Here is a 17441-nt window from a genome sequence, read left to right as displayed (position 1 = left end):
AAAACCCAAAACTCTGTGAGCCAAAGATGCTTTAAATACTCTCTCTAACCAGCCTAGTCCCCGACCTCAAGCAGCCGGACTAAGGTAGGGCTAGAAGACCAATCAAGCTACAGCAACCACCGCACCTTCTGCTTTCCTCCAGTATATACCTCACTTCCAACCAACACCTCGTCCCGCGTGCTTACTCGGCCTCTCAACAGTCCCCACTGGTGCGGGCGCAATGTAGTCTTCAACTCTCTCTTGCCTGCCTGACAACCGCCAGTAAGCCATGTTGAAGTTTATCATGTCAAATACCAACGCCTTACGCCTTCCAAACGATGCACCGGGACGACGATATGACGCCAACATTCCCTGTAGCTTTTACGGCTGAATCATGGAACCTTGGTGGCTGAGGGGGATGAAGCTTTTCTCAACATGCCTCAGTCGAGACATTCTCATGCTTCTTCGTGCGAAGCAATACTGTTGAAGACGTTGCCCTAGATACACCCCGGTGAAGGACTCAACATCACTTTCGTGGCAGTCTGGCGAAATTGTATCTGGTAACTGATGCAATTGACGAGGAAGGGGCACAAGGAGCGGTTCCAGTTCCAGGAAAATGGAAACTCGAAAATCACTCAAGCTTATGCGTAGCAGTCACATATTCATCAGACGCGAATAGCAGCGTGAATCAAACGTTGGAGTCCTAATCATCTATTCTCTTAAACCAAGTTCACGACAAAAGAAGATAAAATAAACTACAAAACATCTCCTACTAATATTACCCAGTGATACAGTTCGTACAAGTCGTAACTGTTCCCTTTCCCCATGCTAGTTAGAACAAAATTTCACACAAATCCCATAAGCCGCGGGAGAGAACTCCCTAGTCTATATGTGAACCGTACATGTATCTTATGCTAATGACTTCGTGATTCGGTGCTGGAAAAGTCACGCTCAGGCGGTAGGCATGGGCAGGGCAGGGAGCAGCGACGTCTGTCCGATGAACCAGGATCGGGTGACGACGTAGCAAACCTCGCCGCCAGGCAAAGGAGCGCCAGCCGTGTACAGACCGGGAGGCAGCGTGAGGGTGCCGGCAACGTTGGGGCCAGTGCTGGTAGGAACCGGCGCACCAGTGATGGTGGTGCCAGGCTGGGTGACGGTGTTGACAACAGTGACAGGCACGGTAGTACCGGCGCCGGTGCTGATGCTGACGCTGGTGACGGTGGAGACGACGGGCGGGGAGACGTCGAGACGGACGTAGACGGTAAGACGGACATCAGTGGGGATCTGGCGACGGGCCAGGCGGACGGCAGAGGCGCGTCCACCGCAGCGCTGGGCAGGGTTACCAGGGCAGACAGTGTTGCACTGGTTCTCGGGAACGAGGACGGTGAGAGTGTTGTCGATGATGTCACCACAGTAGCAGTCGGTACCGAACAAGGCAGCGAGTCTGGAGCTGGCGGGGCAGGCAGCAGTGCACTTCTCGAGGGTCAACAACGCATCCGACAGGGCCAGGAAGAATGTGGGGAAGCTGCTGCTAGAGCTGAAGCATCCCAAAAGGGAGAAGCCGTCAACACTGGCGGGGTTGGGAGCAACGCTGGAGGTAGCTGCAGCGGCGGTGCTGTCGGTCGTCACGCCGCCGTCAGGACCAGTGGTAGGGCTGACAATGGTAGATCCACCAGTGACAACGGTAGAACCTCCAGAGACGAAGGTAGAGCCGCCAGAAACGAACGTGGAACTGCCCGAGACGATGGTAGAGCCACCAGAGACGCCAGTTGAACCGCCGGTCACGAAGGTTGAGCCACCGCTGACAAAGGTAGAGCCACCGGTAGGAGCGGTAGTCGTGCCAGAGCGGGTGGTGGTTGGGCTGGAGGTAAGAGTCGATCCAGGGCTGACGGTAGAAGAGGCCGAAACACCGCCGGGAGTGGTGGTCGCAGAGTTAGTAGCGGCGGTGGAAGCGGGAAGGCTGGAAGTAGTACCGCTTGCCGTGCAGGAAGAACCTAGGAGAGATTGTTAACAGCGAGATCATTAGACATGCGAGGCTTGACGCTTGACTTACGAGGAGTGGCGCTCAAGGTGACCGGAGTGCAGTTAGGCGGGACAGTGGTGCCGAAGGTAGCGTAAACTTGACCGCTGTTGTCCTGGCAGAAACCAGCCTGACCTCCAGTGAAGGCATCATTCTTCCATGCGAAAACACCGTTGGTGTTGGTGAAGGTGGCGGTGATCGATCCGGTGCTGCCGGAGCGCAGAGCAATGAAAGGAGTACCGGGGTTGACACCGAGGGCATTGCCATCAACGGTGATGGTGCCAGAAACGCCGATTCTGAAGACGGCAGCCTGGTTGCAGTTGGTGGGGTTGGTCTGTCCAGTGGTACCGACGTAGGTGGTTGCGCCGCTCTGGCGGTTCATGAGCTGGGCCATGATTGGGCCACGCTTCCTCATGGTGATAGAATTGGTGGTGTTGAGGAATGGAGCGCTAGAAGAGCTAGAAGAAGAGCTTGAAGAGCTGGTGCTGGTCGTAACCGTGGTGCTAGCAGACGTGGTTGTTCCAGAAGAACTGGAGCTGGAGCCAGACGAGGTGCTGCTGCTGCTGCTGCTGCGAGTGGAAGAGCTCGAAGACGAGGTGGCGGTGCTGGAAGAGCTGCCAGAGGAGCTGCTGCTGCGAGTGGAAGAGCTCGAAGACGAGGTGGCGGTGCTAGAAGAGGAGCTGCTGGAGCTGGTAGGGGCTCTTCCGCCGACAATGGCGAGGATGAAGTCAGTCGCAGAGGCCGCGGCGGCGCTGGTGACAGAGCTGGAGCCAGCGTTGGACGCAGAGGTGGAAGCAGAGTTGGAGGCAGAGTTGGAGGCAGAGACCGTTCCAGAAGTCGAACCAGAGACAGTGGAAGTTCCGGAAGAGGCTCCAGAGGTAGAGCTCTGGCTTGCAACAGCGGTTCCAGTGTTGGTAGGGACGAACTGAAGGTTCGTGTCAGTGTTCACCATGGCAGAAGGAACGGAGGATGAGCTCAAGGTAGTCGAGGCAGCAGCAAGGTTAACCTGGCTGGCAGGAGTCACGCTGAGAATCGTAGCGGGATCAACAGTGCCAGCCTGGCGTCTGAAGAAGCTGCGACGACGGCTGCTCGCGGCGGCGGCGCACTGGTCAGCCGGGATGAGAGGCAAAGTCCGGAGAACAGAACCGCAGAAGCAGGTACCTCTGATGACGGTGGTAAGCGCCAAGGACTGGGAAGCGCAAGCAACCGCGCAGGCAGGTGCGGTAGCGGCATTGAGAGGGTTGACAGTGTTCTCGAAAGGCGACTCTCCAGCGGGAACACCTCTGCAACCCATGGACTGAACAACGAACTTCTCCGCGTTACCACTGGTGTTGGGGATCTCGACAACAACGGCTTCACCGGGCTGGATCTCAAGGGCCTTCGAGAAGGGCACCGGGTCGGGGCTGAGAACTGCGATAGAGGACTGACCAGGCTGAGCCGGAGATGTGGTAGCGGCAGCCGATGTAGCGGGGGCGGCCGATGAACTGGCAGGAGCAGCAGTAGAGGAGGGAGCAACTGCCGACGAGCTGGCAGCGGCAGCAGAAGAACTGGCAGCAGCAGCAGCAGTAGAAGAGCTAGCAGCAGCAACCGAAGAAGAGCTGGCAGCAGCAACCGAGGAAGAGCTAGCAGCAGCAACCGAAGAAGAGCTGGCAGCAGCAACTGAGGAGGAGCTAGCAGCGGCAACAGACGACGAGCTCGCGGCAGCAACAGAAGACGAAGAACTGGCAGCAGCAACAGACGACGAGCTGGCGGCGGCAGCGGAGGACGACGAGCTCTCGACCGAGGCAACCGAGGAGGACGAGCTGGCGGTGGAGCCGCTGGTGCTCAACGTAGCGGAAGTAGAGATGGATCCAGTCGACGAAGAAGTTCCGGTAGTGGAGCTCGTGGTGGAGTGGCTGGAGGTGTCACTGCTAGAGCTGCTGGAACTGCTGGAACTGCTAGAGCTGCTGGACGAGGACGTAGTAGTCGAGTTGGACGTGGGGCCAGCAGTGGAAGTAGTCGAAGTGGAGTGGCTCGAGGTGCCCGTGGTGGTTGTAGTGTGGCTTGAAGTGGAGGAGGACGAGGAGCTGGTGGTAGAGCTGGAGGACGAGGACGAAGTTGAGTTGACTAGGACGTTGAAGTGGATTTCACCAGCCGTACCACCGCAGTTCTCAGTAGCAGTCGCATCACCAGGGCAGAGCGTGTTGCAGTTGCCGTCGCTGACAGCGGTAGCGTTCGTAGGGGCAGGACCACAGCCACAGGTGAATGTACTGTTGCTGCTATTCGATTCGTAGATGCCGAATACAGCATAACCTTGGCAGAAGTTGCTACACTTTTCCTGGGTCATGTTCGTAATGACTTCGGTCGCGGCGGACTGCGTACCCGGGGGAAAACAGTTGCCGCTGGCGGCGGTGATTGCCGCCTGGCCGACGCCAGCCAGGGACAATGCGGCCAAAAAGGCCGCCTGCTTCATCCAACCCATCTTGTCGGTAGCTTTCGAAGAATGACTGATGAAATACAGCGAGCCAAAAGGCAGAGTCGAGGCGGAAGAGGGGAGAGGAGTATTAAGACGAAAGGGATGTCGATCTCCCTAAAGAGTGACGAGCGCGAGCAAGAATCAAGCAACAAGAACGAATGACTGCCCAAACTTGCCCCCGGAAGAAAAACCAGGTTGAGACGGACGAAAAAGAGAAGCGAGTGTGAGTCGAAGCGCGGTGGAGAGAAGAAAGGGAATCCGGTATTCTGGGAGGAGAATCTTGGCCGTATTTGAAAGCTTCTCATCGTGAGGGCCAAGAATCCTGTCCCTGTCGCCTCTTGCCCACTTCCAACAACACGGGTGGCATTGGATCTTCCACCTCCCTTCCCACCTTAGGGCTGCCGGGTGAGAGCATAGGCTCGCTCTCAGGAACCTGGAATGTTTGAAATGACGATTCTCAGGTCCAGCCGTATGCGACGCTTTTCCCCTGAACGCCAGTCATTCCTCCCACGCAATACTCGGTCGACGTATGTGGGTGTCTGGCCTGGCTTGCATCTCGGACGACCGCCCTCCCACTCCGGAGTCAAAACGGAGTAGAGGCAAAAGGGCAAAGGGGGGCGTTGGCGAGCAATGGGACTCGGAGCCAGGAAACCGGATGGCCTGGCGATGTCTCGCAAGAGCCGTGGCTACTTTGCACATTTCCATTCATCATTCTTGCCTCCTGGCCGTAGCGGGAATTCTCCTGCGGCTGAAATCAGACAATTAAACGGGGGCCGCTTGTTGCAATTTTGCGAAGCACGTTTTCGAGAACGGCGATGGACTCTTGGTCTAGCCTAAACCCCTCCATCCTGTTGGTAGGATTCGTCGTTGGTGTGGAAGCCAGGGTGTGTGGGACAACTAAGAGAATGCCGGCCGGCCGCCATACTTTCCTCTACGTTCTTGTGCAACGGCGGGAAGAAACACTGAAGCGCGAGGCCAGAAGCCTGGCTATGCAACGTACGGAATGTAGAGGGGGGAACGAGCCGTCGTTGATCGAGGGACGGAGGAGGCATAGCGGTCTTGAGGTTGAAAGCGTTACGTGCCTGAGTGCCCACACAGTTTACCATGGGCTCAGAGAGCCTGCCGATGAGCGTTTTGGATCTATGTCTGTGTACAGTGTGAGCATAGCTATGCTTGCTTGGAAAGTAGGAGACACCAATGTCTCGTGAGAATATGAGCAGAGAAGTCTTGTCCGATCAAGACCTTCAGCGCGGCATCCATATTGGGTGGTAGTCGTTGTCCCTGTGCAACCAACGGCTCCCCAAGTCCCTGGACCAAAACGCTTGTACGACTGGGCGACAAGGGTTGTGGGCGAAGGTGGGGGAGATCGGTGTTACACAAACATGTGGCCATGTCGTGCAGAGCGGGCGAAGTGGAGGTCGGGACACGTGAAAGGAAACTTGAAGACGAAAGCAGAGAGGTGAACAGAGAAGACGGAACGGACGGGGGGGCCTCCGCCGGCATACCATGAGTCGAGAAATTCCAGACTCCTGGAAACTGGCTCCGAAAAAAATGCAAGGCGTCGAGATATTGGAATGTGGAGTGACGCTGTTGGATGGCGACGAGTCGAGGGATATGTGAGAGACGTCGACCTCTGGTAGCCCTTGGTGGAAGCTGAAGTGACATCTGCCCGTTTGAGGCCAAGAGGGAAAGAAAGGGTCCAATGACATCTTCTCACCTTGCAAGGAGTGGAAGGAATACATACTCCGTCCTCTCCCTGCATAAGCCACGTTGCTTCGGTGTTGCTTCTTCCTCCTTGGAAACGCGTTTCTCCCTCGCACTATTCGTACCTCTTCAGAGTATCGTTAGCCTCTCTCTACACGCAAATTGTTACTGCCAAGACATGATAATACTGAGTTGGCCATCTTTCCCTCTTCCTTCCCGTTGGCTATCCATCCAGGCAGAAAGTCACTTGCCGTCCGTCCATACTCGTCGGAATCGTCCTCTCAGAGACTGGCTCGCTGATGTCGATGATGCATAAGAGCTCCATGTTACCCACGCCCCTCAATGCCAAAGTTTGATTGCAAACGATAACATACTTCCCACGAGGAACTTGACGCCGTGAGCTCTTAGTGCCCCTCGAGCCATGCAAATGGCGTTGCGATTCGGCCTTTTCCATCGGCTTTTTTTTTGTAAGTCTTTGCAACGCCCTCGATTCCGTGCCAGACCCCACCGTCGATGCCCGCCGATTTCGAAACCGAGCAAGGGAGATGGCATCCATGACTATACTACGTAGGCTTCGACATCGAACGGTTCTGCTGATTATGTCAGTATCATCAATAGCTCGCAGCGATACACTCAGTCGATGTGACGCTTTGCCAGGTCTGAATGGTCGTATGGCACAGGACGTACTGACACTGCCAGGCCTGAGTGGACAACATCTTTCTTCTCTTGAGTGACCTTGTCTTCTTGCCGCAGAGCTAATACAATCCCAAACGTGATTCCATGATAAGACGTCGATAGGTATAGTCCTAATTCCCACAGATACCTTCTGCCACAACCAGAGGGAAAACATTGCCCGTTCGTCCTCCTTGCTCCAGGTCGAGTTCGTACCGCGTCCGTCCCCCCCTAATCTCCACTACATTCCTCCCAAAGCTTCCTGACAACTGCCGCTCCTTGCGTGCCTCGAACCCGCCATGTGGGTTCTGGCTGTGCCCACCTACTTGCCGTGCGGAGCATACCCTTAACGGATCACACAAGCCGTGGTTCTTGCGTGCTTACCTGCATGCGTAGAAACGTCGATCAGCCCTCAAATTCAACAACACCCTTGGCATTCGTCTCGCTCCGGTTTGTGGGCTCAATGTCCACCAGCTGTCCTTCCTTGCTGCTACCATTGTTGGCACCAGCCTCGGCGTCTGCCCCGTCGAGAAGGTCACGGTCTTCACTCCGTACACTCCGTCTCTCGATATCCGCGCTTCCGCTGGCCGTGCCTTTTCTGATGCCGATTTCGACTCCAATGTCCGCATCGTCCTCTTCATCTTCGACGTCTCTTTGTTGCCCAGGCACAGCGTTCTTTTCCAACTCCTTTTGAGCCTCCTCCATCCTCCGACGGACTTCTGCAGCCACACGCATTCCATCCGTGACGATGTTGTCCAACACACCGCGTAGGCCACGGGTCGCCCCTTGTGCTGCAGGATTGAGAGCTGCGACGGGTGCACGTCCGAAGTTGAGACTGGAAAAGGTAGTAAGGGTCGACGTGGGTGTCGACACTGTTGGTAGACCCTCGATGAGGTGGAATGAGGTGGGGAAAGATGACTCGAAAAATTGCTCGAGAAGTTCATCAGCGAGAACAACCATGCGGAACGTTGGGAGCGTCATGTGTAGCGGGTTCGCAGGGTCCAAAGCAGCATTGGCCGCTTCTGACTGCGCCTTTGAGACACGTCGCTGTGATTGCCCGGCGGCAGAAGTTTTCTCTTCAGCTGGTGATGATGGTGACTCGGACGACGACTTCTTTGCCTTGCTTGGACTACCTGGAGGCGAATCCATGGCAAGAAGGTCTTCTTCATCCTCATCGTCGCCAATGGCAAATGCCTCGCTATTCTCCGTAGATTTCGGCTCCTCTTCTTCGTGGATTTTGTTGTTGGGGTGGTCCGGGTCGGCATATTCAAAGCATCTTCTGATAAATGCGCTGACACTACCCAAGAATCTTTCGTTGGTCGAGATACCAGGTAAGCTTGGCTCGCTGCCCTGGCCAGTCGGCGTGCTGAGCGTGAGCGTAGAGGCACTCGGGCTTAATGAGCCCTCGAGTCCTCTTCTGGATAGGAAGAGAAGCGCTTCAGAGATGCGCAAGATACCCTCACGGTCAACCTTGCCATCGCCATCGTCGTCGTAAAGTTCAAAGAAATACGTAATCGTTCCCATAATGTCCTTCTTGCCTTTGATTCTGGCAAACCCTGACACTACATCAGCCAGGGTCAACACACCGGCACCGCTGACATCCCATTTTTTGAACAGTTGCTGCATGAATTCGTGGTCGGCAGGTTCTGGGCCCGAGCCCCATGGGGAAAGGAAACCATTATTTTGACGACGGCTTGTGTAGGCGTTCCTATCCTTATCGGCGAATGTGTCGCGGCGAGGTGTAGTAGGTGAGTCGGACATCGCCCACTTTGCCATGTTGGCGAGGAATTCTCTAAATGCATCGTAATCCATCAGGCTGGTGCTAGCACCGAGGGCCACTCGCCCCTTTTCGACGTGTTCGTCGTTGGGTTCAAACACATCCCGCGCTCTAGGCCGTGCGTTCTTCGCACGACGCTGCTTCTCCTGCTGAATAATGCTTTCTCGTTGTTGTCTCTCGTACAAAATTGTATAGAAGCGATCGTATAAAGCGCCCAGCTCCTCTGCGGCAAGGAGCTTGCTGTCGGGGCCCAAATTTCGAAGGGCTGTTCTCTTTGCAAAACTCTCAATGTTGCTAAGCACGGCATCCTTGTTCTTCAACCGCAGGTCCGTGATGCTGCTGTGGGTGATGCCTGAGAATTCTTTGAACGCTACCACCATCAACTCTTGGAACTTGGTTACGGCACGCAGCTTTGGGTTCTCCGACTTTGGGTGTGCCGACTCATCGAGACGAGCAAAATAGCCCTTGAGAACGGAGATGAAGGCGCCGTCGTCTGTGGCATCCAGAAGCTCCTCGCCGTTGATCCTCAAGATGGCGAGTCCTATTTGGAACAGGACTTTCGGTCCCTCAACGAAGAAGACGTCCAGAACTCGGAAAGCGAAAACCAGTGGCATCGAGTTGATGTATAGTGACAGGAACCAAGGCAATGACACGACCGAAAGCTGGACATCGCTCTTCACCAGATGTTCCCATAGAATAGGCATTGTCTTCTCAACAAGTGATTCAAAGACTTTTTGGTCCAACAGAGTTCCGTACATTGTCGTAGAGTAGTATCCTGGTACTAGCCTGTCGCACATGGAAGACAGCAAGAAGAATGCCTGCGTCTCGGACATGTAGATGAGCAATGCCGCAACGACAATGTTCATTGCCTGGCAGTACCCGACGTCAGGGTTCACCCAGCTGTAGGCTGTAAGCACACGGCGGAGACGGCCGATGCCCTCTTCGCTTTGGAAGCCAGGATACTCTGGCAAGCTTCGATTTAGGTCCTTTTCGATCTCGTCGATAGCGAGAGACTCTTGGCCCTCATATTTGGCCAAGGTTTCGGCATACAGTGTCGGGTGCTCGAGTCGGAGGTAGATCGATCCGGACGTCAACTCCCAAGTCTCACCTCTCAGTCGATTAGGCAGACCAACGCGGATGAGCTTGTGGAAGGTCGGCTGGCGGATAAGCGTCATGTTTCGTCCATTGTCGCGCAGGTACTCGGCCCAGAGACGCATCTTGGCCCTGTCGCGGAGCTTCTTAGGGTCTCCAGGGTAGCGGAAGAGCATGCCCAGGCCAGCGTCGGGCGGGCTCGCATTCTTCTTGTCGTCGGAGCGGAGTAGGTACTCGGAATAGCACTCGCCGGTAACGTTTTTGTACTTGCCAACATTCCCGACGCCGGCCCTCAGTCCCTTCTTCAGACCATCGCAGAAGCGCTCGCAGCCCTGGCGGGTACCGGCAAGATGTATCGTGATCCTTTGTTCCCGAACATCCTTCTTGTCCTTGTCCTTGTCGGGGGCGGGTTCCTTGTCCTTGTCCTTCTTCTCTTGCTGGTTGATGCCATTCCAGGTGGTAATCGCCAAGGCAAACTACGTGGTAGAGTAGCATGTCAGTTCATGGCCTTGCGGGGGATAGAGCACGGACTGCTGTCAATGTCACGACCCGGGGTTTGGAGCAACGTACCTGGAAGGTCTGGCTGTTCAGCCTCTCTACCCTTCTGATGGCGCAGAGGGGAAAGGTGAAGCCGTTTCCGCTGGGGCCTCCGCCGTGTGTTTGGCCAGTAAAGGCAGAGCTTGTTGAAGTGCTGGCGCCCTGGACGAAACTTGAGGGGGTCGTGGAGAAGCACATGTAGCCTTCGGACAGGTGTAGCTTGCCAGCATAGTGGTAGCCTCGATCGTGGTCCTTGCCTCCATAGGTGGCATTGGCGGGCGGGATGGTCAATTCGGCATTGATCTCGTACAGCGGCGTCTGAGTACTGGGGAGACGGAACTGGTTCTGGAACAGCGACGACTTGGATGGGTTCTTGTCGGAGTTGGTCAGGTTCAGTCCCTGGGTCGGGTCGACCAACTGCTGTGCCTTCTGCACGAGGCTGGATAGAGTGAACATCCTGAAGCTGTTGCACTCAGCTGGTCATGTCGGGGAGTGGTATATAAAGGGGGCCGCGGATCGAAGGGCTCGGCTTGGGCCGGATAGATAAAGATTCGCGGGATGCGTGAGGTAAGGTAAGGTCGGGTCTTGGTCGGAGGCTCGCAGACCTAGAAGGGTGAGGGGGGTTCGAGCCCAAAACGGAGTGCTGGCTGCCAAAGGAGTGAAGGGATGTTTTGGCGTCACAGCAAGTGAGAAGATGGTTCTTGAAGCATCAGTACGTCTCAGTACTGAAAGGCAGTGTTCGATTCGGTAGTGGGAAAGAGTCTGGAGAGTAGGATTTCGTTGGATGATTTGATCGGGAGAGAAGCAGTAAGGTAAGCAAGCAGCTGCGCGCCAGAGGTTAGGACTGGAGCTGAATGCAATGGAGTGGATAGTTGGAGGTTTCCCGCCAAGGATTCCATCCGTCCATGCCTCGAGGGTCACGGTACGTACCCACCCTACCTTTGCTGAGCCAGTCTGCCCTACCTGAACTGCTAGTGACCTGCAGCCATGGCAGCCCACCTGAGGTGCACCACTCACACCTCACACTTCCCACCTCCTATTACTTCCAGGTTCCTACTAGCTGGGCACTTTAGGTGCTTGTGAACGGCAGTCGGGGTCCTCAGTCACTATCACTATCGCTATCTAAGGTAAGGTAAGGCAAGGCAAGGCAAGGCAAGGCAAGAGACGATGGCTACCCCTAATCGGACTGCACGGGAGGCACCTCATAGTGGGCGGTTCGCAGCCCGGCAGTCCCCTGCAGAGGGGTACCTAACCCCTCTGCACCTTATTCGCAACCCGCCTGCGCCGGCCATTCTTAGGTCACCGCGCTCCACCTCCCTTGTCAGTCTCATTCTCATCTCCTGCTCCCTCCCCCCCCCCCCCCCCCCCCCCCCCCCCCCCCCCTTACTCAACCAGAGGTCATACTTACCTACCTATCATGCGCACTTTGGTTCGGAACCCCTTGATCTACTCTAGCTCACTAGCTTTTCCGCAGGACGAATACGATGGCATTTTTTCCCACCTTCCACATTCCAGTTTGGTCAACTCTTCAGATCAAGTGCGTATGATGTCACTTCCCTCCATCAGCTGAAAAGGAGCCTCATCGGCCCTCGGGCACTATTCTTTGGGCAAAAAAATAAGAAGTGCCCGCAGCTTCACATCAGTAAGTCACAATGGAAGTGAGATGAGTTTGAGAACAAGGGAACGCATCGCCTGGTCCAGGTGACGTGAGATTGGCCCATCACCAGAGTGACAACCCACGAGCATGTGTCATGCCCAACTCGGTTAGCTTCTCAAGGAGCTGAGACACTCCCCCGTGCTGTCATGGCAAGCAATCTACTTGTAGTCGCTGCTCACGGGGCGCTTTGACAACCCGGTCAACCAGCAGCATCTTGCGATTTGCTTTTGTCTCTTGACTTGCTTCTTTCCAGTAGGCATAGCAGCTCGCTCGCATAAGTAGCTATGACACTGGGGCAACTAGAAGAGACAACAGCCGGTAGCATGACCGCAGTGTCTTGTACAGTGACGAGATATGTCTTCTATTCCTTGATCGGAGTATCTCTTACCTCCGAAATACAAGGTTCCTGAATTCCTGAATCGCCCCTGGTGCAGGTAGGCTAATCCTTCAACCGTAACCTAACGCCTTCAAATACCCGTGTGAAATGGGATCAACAAAACAACGCAAGCAATGCCTATCCAGGGTTTGACCAGCAGAATTTCCCTCACACATAAAGTCCAGACCAAAGCCCAAAAGCTCTCCCCCCTTGTCCGAGCTCTGCCTCTGGAGTGCCGCTGAAAGGGCCGCTCACTCTCGTGACCCTCGCTACCAATTTCACATTCAGTACAATTACAGGTTGGAGTATCATAAAAAAAAACACATGAAAGAATTACAGAGGCCAACTCCCCCGAGTAAAGACCAACTCCGAACGCATGATTCATACAATGACGGGTCGAAAAGGTTGACAAAGCTTGCGTCAAAAATCTTTGAAGTAGTGGTCGTATTTCTGGACCATGTCGTCCGTGTACGCTTCCCTCTTGCCGTCGTCCTCGGGGTAGATGTCGAAGCATTGCGCATCGCCAGGGTATCGAATTGGCGGGATGATGGGGCCACGTACTCGTCGGTGGTACATGTCTTCCCAGTTGACCCCTCGGAAGAATGGGTGTTCTTTGACCTTGGCCGCTCCCCCGCTGACATTTCCTAGTCGTCGGGATCGGTCTACAGTGCAAAAGGATCTGATCAGATCTTGAGCTTCGGCTGATACTGGCGGGTCATGCGGGAACATGACGGGCTTCTCGACGATTCTGCAACATTTTGTTAGTAGCTGCTGCGAAGCCACAGCTGGGGCCTACCGGCCGCGGAGTAACTCACTGCTTGTAGATCTCAATGGGGTTCTGGTGCCAGAATGGCGGGTATCCCGTCAGGAACTCGTAAATCAAAATGCCCAGTGCCCACCAGTCCACAGCTGTCGTGTGACCCTTGTTATGGATCACTTCCGGAGCGAGGTATTCGGGAGTGCCGCAGAGGGTGTAAGTCTCGATGGGCTGACCCGAGCTATTGCTCAGCCTCTTTGCGAAGCCAAAGTCAACCAGCTTGATATGGCCCTCGCCATCCAGTAGAAGGTTTTCGGGCTTGAGGTCACGATAGGCGACGCGACCCTGTTGCTCGTGCAGATACTCCAGCACGAGAACAATCTCTGCGGCGTAGAAGCGCGCCGTCTCCTCCTCGAAGCGCCGAAACTTGCGCAAATAGCTGAAAAGCTCGCCACCAGGAACATAGTCCAGCAGCATATACAAGTGATCGCGATCGGCGAAGGACGAGATAAGATTCGTGATAAAGGGGTGGCCGGCAACATCGCCGAGAATTGAACGTTCGTGACGGACGTGGTCGATCTGTTTAAGCTTGATAACCTCTGTCTTCCGCAGGATTTTCAACGCGAAAACGGTGTCGCGCTCCTCTTCAGTCGCATTCGCTGGGCGCACAAGACACACTCGTGCAAATGTTCCTGCAAGGCGGTAGTCCAAGATTAGCAAACGGGTTTCCGAGACAAAAGTAAGTAGGTGCAGAGAGACACCGGGACGGAAATAGGGCGCAAACGAACCAGTTCCAAGCGTTCTTACGACGCGAAAATCCTGAGGGGTCAACATCCGACTTGCGATAGGTCCAGCTCCAGCATCGGAATGCTGTTGCGCCTGAGCATGGCCATTACTGCTGTTGCCTCCGCCCATCATCTTGGATAAACCCCCGCCAACCTGATTCGACAGGGGACTCGCATGCGCAACGGTAGCCGCCATATCATGTAGTTTTTTGTTGATGACCGATATTCCCGTCATAGAGAGTAGGGTGAGTTCTGTTCGAGTAGGAGAAGTTGTTTGGTATGGATATCGTTCAACTGGACAGCACGTCGATCGTCACCATCACGGCCCAAAATGCTGATCCAGTCGGTTGGAGACAGGCCAAGGTAGACCAGCCGTCGTGGGTTTGGTTTTGGAAGATGAGTGACAGAGGGAAAGAGGTAGGTGGTGTTCGTTGCGTCTCGTAAGTGGTCAATGGGAAAGAGTTGTGGTGGTGGAAAGGGGTTCGGTTCGGATCGAGGCTTCGTCTGGTGCTGGGTCTAGGCCCAGGACTGGGGATCGATATGTGTGGTTCGGAGCTGTAGAACTGGAGCTGGCGGGAGGCACCGTTTCTCCCTCTGGGACAGCTGACTAGGTACTGCGAACGCGAATAAAACGAAGAATAGTTCGCGGCGTCTGATATAAGCGAGGGTAATGTATGATACCGTTCTTTCTCTCCGTCGGTGTTCTGTGTCTGTATCTGGATCGGTCAGGTATGCGGTGGAAGGAGAGCGCTTCTCTTCCTTCTTGTTGGTGGTGACTTCTGGGGCCTCTCAGCTTTCACTTTCAGAGAGAGGGAAAACCTTCAGACGAAATGGCTGTGGCAATGACGAAAGGCAGCAGAATAGACAGCTACATACGGTAGGAGCATTTATGGGGCAGGGCCAGGAAGGAGGGGGAGGGTTGCTGCTTCCCAATTGTTGCTTGCTGGGACCGCTAGCCTCTTGGGTTGTGATTGCCGGGATGGGACGTGGAACACCACGTTATGGGCAGGCAAGAGGCGTGGGTTCTTGCCTTCTTTGCTACCCGACAACACGGGGGTACCCTCCCACGCCGCCCACTTTCACTCCTTCCCACTTTGCAACCGCGATACCTCGTGATACCTCTTTCTCACCCTAGACACCACTACCCAAAATGAGGCAAGATGTATCCCGAGTACCTCCTGCCCTCACTCACCTCACCGCGTGGACAACCTATGGAACCTAGGTAAGTAGAAAGGCCGTGTGGATGGGTACTTGCATTGTGCGGATGGGGCGGTCGCTCCTTCAACCTGCACTTGTAACCTCACCGACAGCTGCACTTTGACGGGCATCTTTGCCGCCTTTCTCGCTCTCTCTTACAGCCCGTCCAATCCCAATCCACGACTATCATTCGTAGGTACGCTACCTAACTATGTTAGCCACCCGCCCAGATACTGCGGTAGAGTCGATGGAGAAACAAGTCTCGACTTTGCAGCTTTGCAGCGGGTGCGGCGTGTAATCCAGCGGAACCACCGACATGGTCTTTCCTCTTTGGGAATAGCCTACTGTCCACCCGGTGGAAATCCGGTAACTCCTCTGCCCATGTCTCGACTCGGCCCGCCTCGGTCACACTCGCACTCCTCTGCTGCTTCTGCTACTTCTTCGTCTCTACACAGTACCATCTTCCTCGACTCCTCGCGTGGTCCCCCTACACATCGCCACGACCATTCCATTCCGTCTGGAACATCCGCCTGGGACCGTCAGCTACGGAGGCTGTCCGTCACCCCCCCACATGGCACCGCTTCAGCTTTGGGCTCTGGCACTCAGCTCGCATCACGGCAGTATTACGGGTTACCCGCCCCGTGGCCCCCTTTCTTGCTGGTCCGTTCACCTCTTTCTGCAACATTCGTTACCAGCACCGACCATCTACGGATACCTACCTATCTCGCTTTGTTCATCATATTGAAATCTCGCCCGCCAGTCTCACTTTCTCGCTGTCGATTCTCGAGTCTCCTACAGTCCTCACCCCGTCAGCCCCAGACCAAGAAAGCTCCGCCGCCCCCTGTTGGCCATCTGCACTCGGATTTGCTGATATCAGCCCAGCTATCCATAAGACTGCTCTCAATCCGATATCTTTCACGAACAGACACCCTGACTTCCACAGCCGAGTAAATCTCCGAAGCCCTGCTACGCCCCGAGACTGTGGATTATATGCTTCTCTAGCCTTCAGGGGCCTTTTGGCCAATGTCAGATATAGGGCCTTCCGAGGCAACGAGGAGACATCCATCATGCCCACCGCTCTAATTCAAAGCCCGTATCGCAGCGGACAGTCTCCCGGACTCAGACACGACCTAGCTTTGCCGTATAATCTTCCGTATTTGGTCGGTCTCCGTGCTCCCGGTTCTTTGGTAGCGCATTTACGGCGTTCCATCGGCCACAAACAAGCGGCGGCGGTGGTATCATGCTCTGTCTTCCTCACCATACCACCGTGGCGTAGCAAATGTGGCTGCCAGCGCGAAAGAAAAGTGGCTCTGACGGGGCTCCGGACGTTTGAAGGCCGATGAAAAGACGGTAAAGGCAAAAAAGAAGACCTAACACCAACTGACAGAGACAGTCTTACTGTACGGAGCATGTGCCTGGACTACGGCTGATCGAGGTGTTGCTGTTGCATCAACAACCGTTGCTGCTCCCCCGAGGCTTTCATCGCATCCAAGACATTCAGTTTCACACAGGGCCGCCTCTTCGTCAGTCAGATCTCGCCCAGGCCATGCGGAATCCGGTCCCGCGGGGAGGGAAAGGGCCTGATCAGTGATACACCTTGCATGCAAGCGACTCTTATCGGCGGCTATGACGCAACGTCTCGATCTCATCCCACCTCTCGCCCACACCTCTCGCTCAATGACTCTTTTCCAACGAACATCCGGTACGCCATGCTTTTCGGCTTCGCAATCCGAGCCGTATCTACCATGGCCTGGCAAGTCAACCGCGTACTGTCCACCGCACGGGGAAGCATAGCCGCTCTGCCATGCTCAGCAATGCAACAACCTCTACTAGATCTCAATATCTCGTCATGGCCGAGCTTAAAAGAAAAGAATTATACCCTGAAAACAATCCCCAGAGAGTTTGTCCGGCAACATGTCAAAAATGGCAATTACGGGGACTACGAAACCTTGGTATGCCGACAACCAGTCAACCAGAAACGCATCACTAAGATCCTCCATCAGCCCTTCGTCAGCGCCATGCGGCTTGGCCTGGGTCTTGCTTCCTTTACGTCCTTTACATGAGTCGCGCCCATGCCTGAGTGCGGCAAAGGCCCGACAGTTATGTCACTTCAGCCCCCAATGAACCGCTGTTTCCTTCTCATTGAAAATTTCTTCCGGATTCCCAGGTCGCCCGGCCGGTAGTCACTAAAATGTGCACCAATTTCCAGCCCCAAATGCAGAGATGAAGATGTTCATTGTTGAGGTGGAAACCCCCCCGTTCGCTTCCGAGGATCGCGGCGTTCGTCGCACGCCAGATTTCGATTGTCTGCAGCAATCTAGTGCGTTTCGAAAAGTCCTTTGACGGTCGGTGTAGGCGTAAGGCTGAGATGAGTTCCCATCACGCTCGATTAGGGCCTTCGGTCTCACGTCCTGATCCGGCGATTGGTTGGAT

The 17441-nt window shown here is 55.0% G+C and overlaps 5 protein-coding genes across 5 annotated transcripts; 1 reads left to right on the top strand and 4 right to left on the bottom strand.

The window, feature by feature from the left end:
* Positions 1 to 660: 660 nt before the first annotated feature.
* Positions 661 to 3599, bottom strand: BDP55DRAFT_640318 (uncharacterized protein). The gene is made up of 2 exons (XM_060573329.1): positions 2033 to 3599; positions 661 to 1973 (listed from the first exon to the last, which is right to left on the bottom strand). The coding sequence occupies exons 1-2, from the start codon at positions 3291 to 3293 to the stop codon at positions 931 to 933; spliced, it is 2304 nt and encodes a 767-aa protein (XP_060436809.1). The 5' UTR covers positions 3294 to 3599; the 3' UTR covers positions 661 to 930.
* Positions 3600 to 6250: 2651 nt separating this feature from the next.
* BDP55DRAFT_8391 (uncharacterized protein) lies at positions 6251 to 7121 on the bottom strand. The gene has a single exon (XM_060581256.1). The coding sequence runs from the start codon at positions 7006 to 7008 to the stop codon at positions 6382 to 6384; it is 627 nt and encodes a 208-aa protein (XP_060436808.1). The 5' UTR covers positions 7009 to 7121; the 3' UTR covers positions 6251 to 6381.
* Positions 7122 to 7235: 114 nt separating this feature from the next.
* On the bottom strand, positions 7236 to 10692 carry BDP55DRAFT_722315 (TBC domain-containing protein; the record flags this gene model as incomplete). Its single annotated transcript, XM_060578587.1, has 2 exons — positions 7236 to 10175; positions 10270 to 10692. The coding sequence occupies 2 exons, from the start codon at positions 10690 to 10692 to the stop codon at positions 7236 to 7238; spliced, it is 3363 nt and encodes a 1120-aa protein (XP_060436807.1).
* Positions 10693 to 12689: 1997 nt separating this feature from the next.
* On the bottom strand, positions 12690 to 14007 carry BDP55DRAFT_538015 (camp-dependent protein kinase catalytic subunit; the record flags this gene model as incomplete). The annotated part of the gene is made up of 3 exons (XM_060567900.1): positions 12690 to 13017; positions 13085 to 13718; positions 13815 to 14007. 3 exons carry the CDS (start codon positions 14005 to 14007, stop codon positions 12690 to 12692), a joined length of 1155 nt encoding a protein of 384 aa, XP_060436806.1.
* Positions 14008 to 14971: 964 nt separating this feature from the next.
* BDP55DRAFT_625304 (uncharacterized protein) lies at positions 14972 to 16351 on the top strand (the record flags this gene model as incomplete). The annotated part of the gene is made up of 3 exons (XM_060571456.1): positions 14972 to 15033; positions 15122 to 15668; positions 15704 to 16351. The coding sequence occupies 3 exons, from the start codon at positions 14972 to 14974 to the stop codon at positions 16349 to 16351; spliced, it is 1257 nt and encodes a 418-aa protein (XP_060436805.1).
* Positions 16352 to 17441: the final 1090 nt, after the last annotated feature.

This window comes from Colletotrichum godetiae (genome assembly GCF_030913485.1).
Source record: "Colletotrichum godetiae strain CBS 193.32 chromosome Unknown BDP55scaffold_1, whole genome shotgun sequence".
Classification (NCBI taxonomy): domain Eukaryota; kingdom Fungi; phylum Ascomycota; class Sordariomycetes; order Glomerellales; family Glomerellaceae; genus Colletotrichum; species Colletotrichum godetiae.
This window is presented reverse-complemented; position numbering and strand designations above follow the sequence as displayed.

Coding starts and splice junctions, on each gene's coding strand:
- BDP55DRAFT_640318 (XM_060573329.1), bottom strand. CDS start 3,293: ATGGGTTGCAGAGGTGTTCCCGCTGGAGAGTCGCCTTTCGAGAACACT. Junction 1,974..2,032: donor CACCTTGAGCGCCACTCCTC/GTAAGTCAAGCG, acceptor AATCTCTCCTAG/GTTCTTCCTGCACGGCAAGC.
- BDP55DRAFT_8391 (XM_060581256.1), bottom strand. CDS start 7,008: ATGTTTTCCCTCTGGTTGTGGCAGAAGGTATCTGTGGGAATTAGGACT.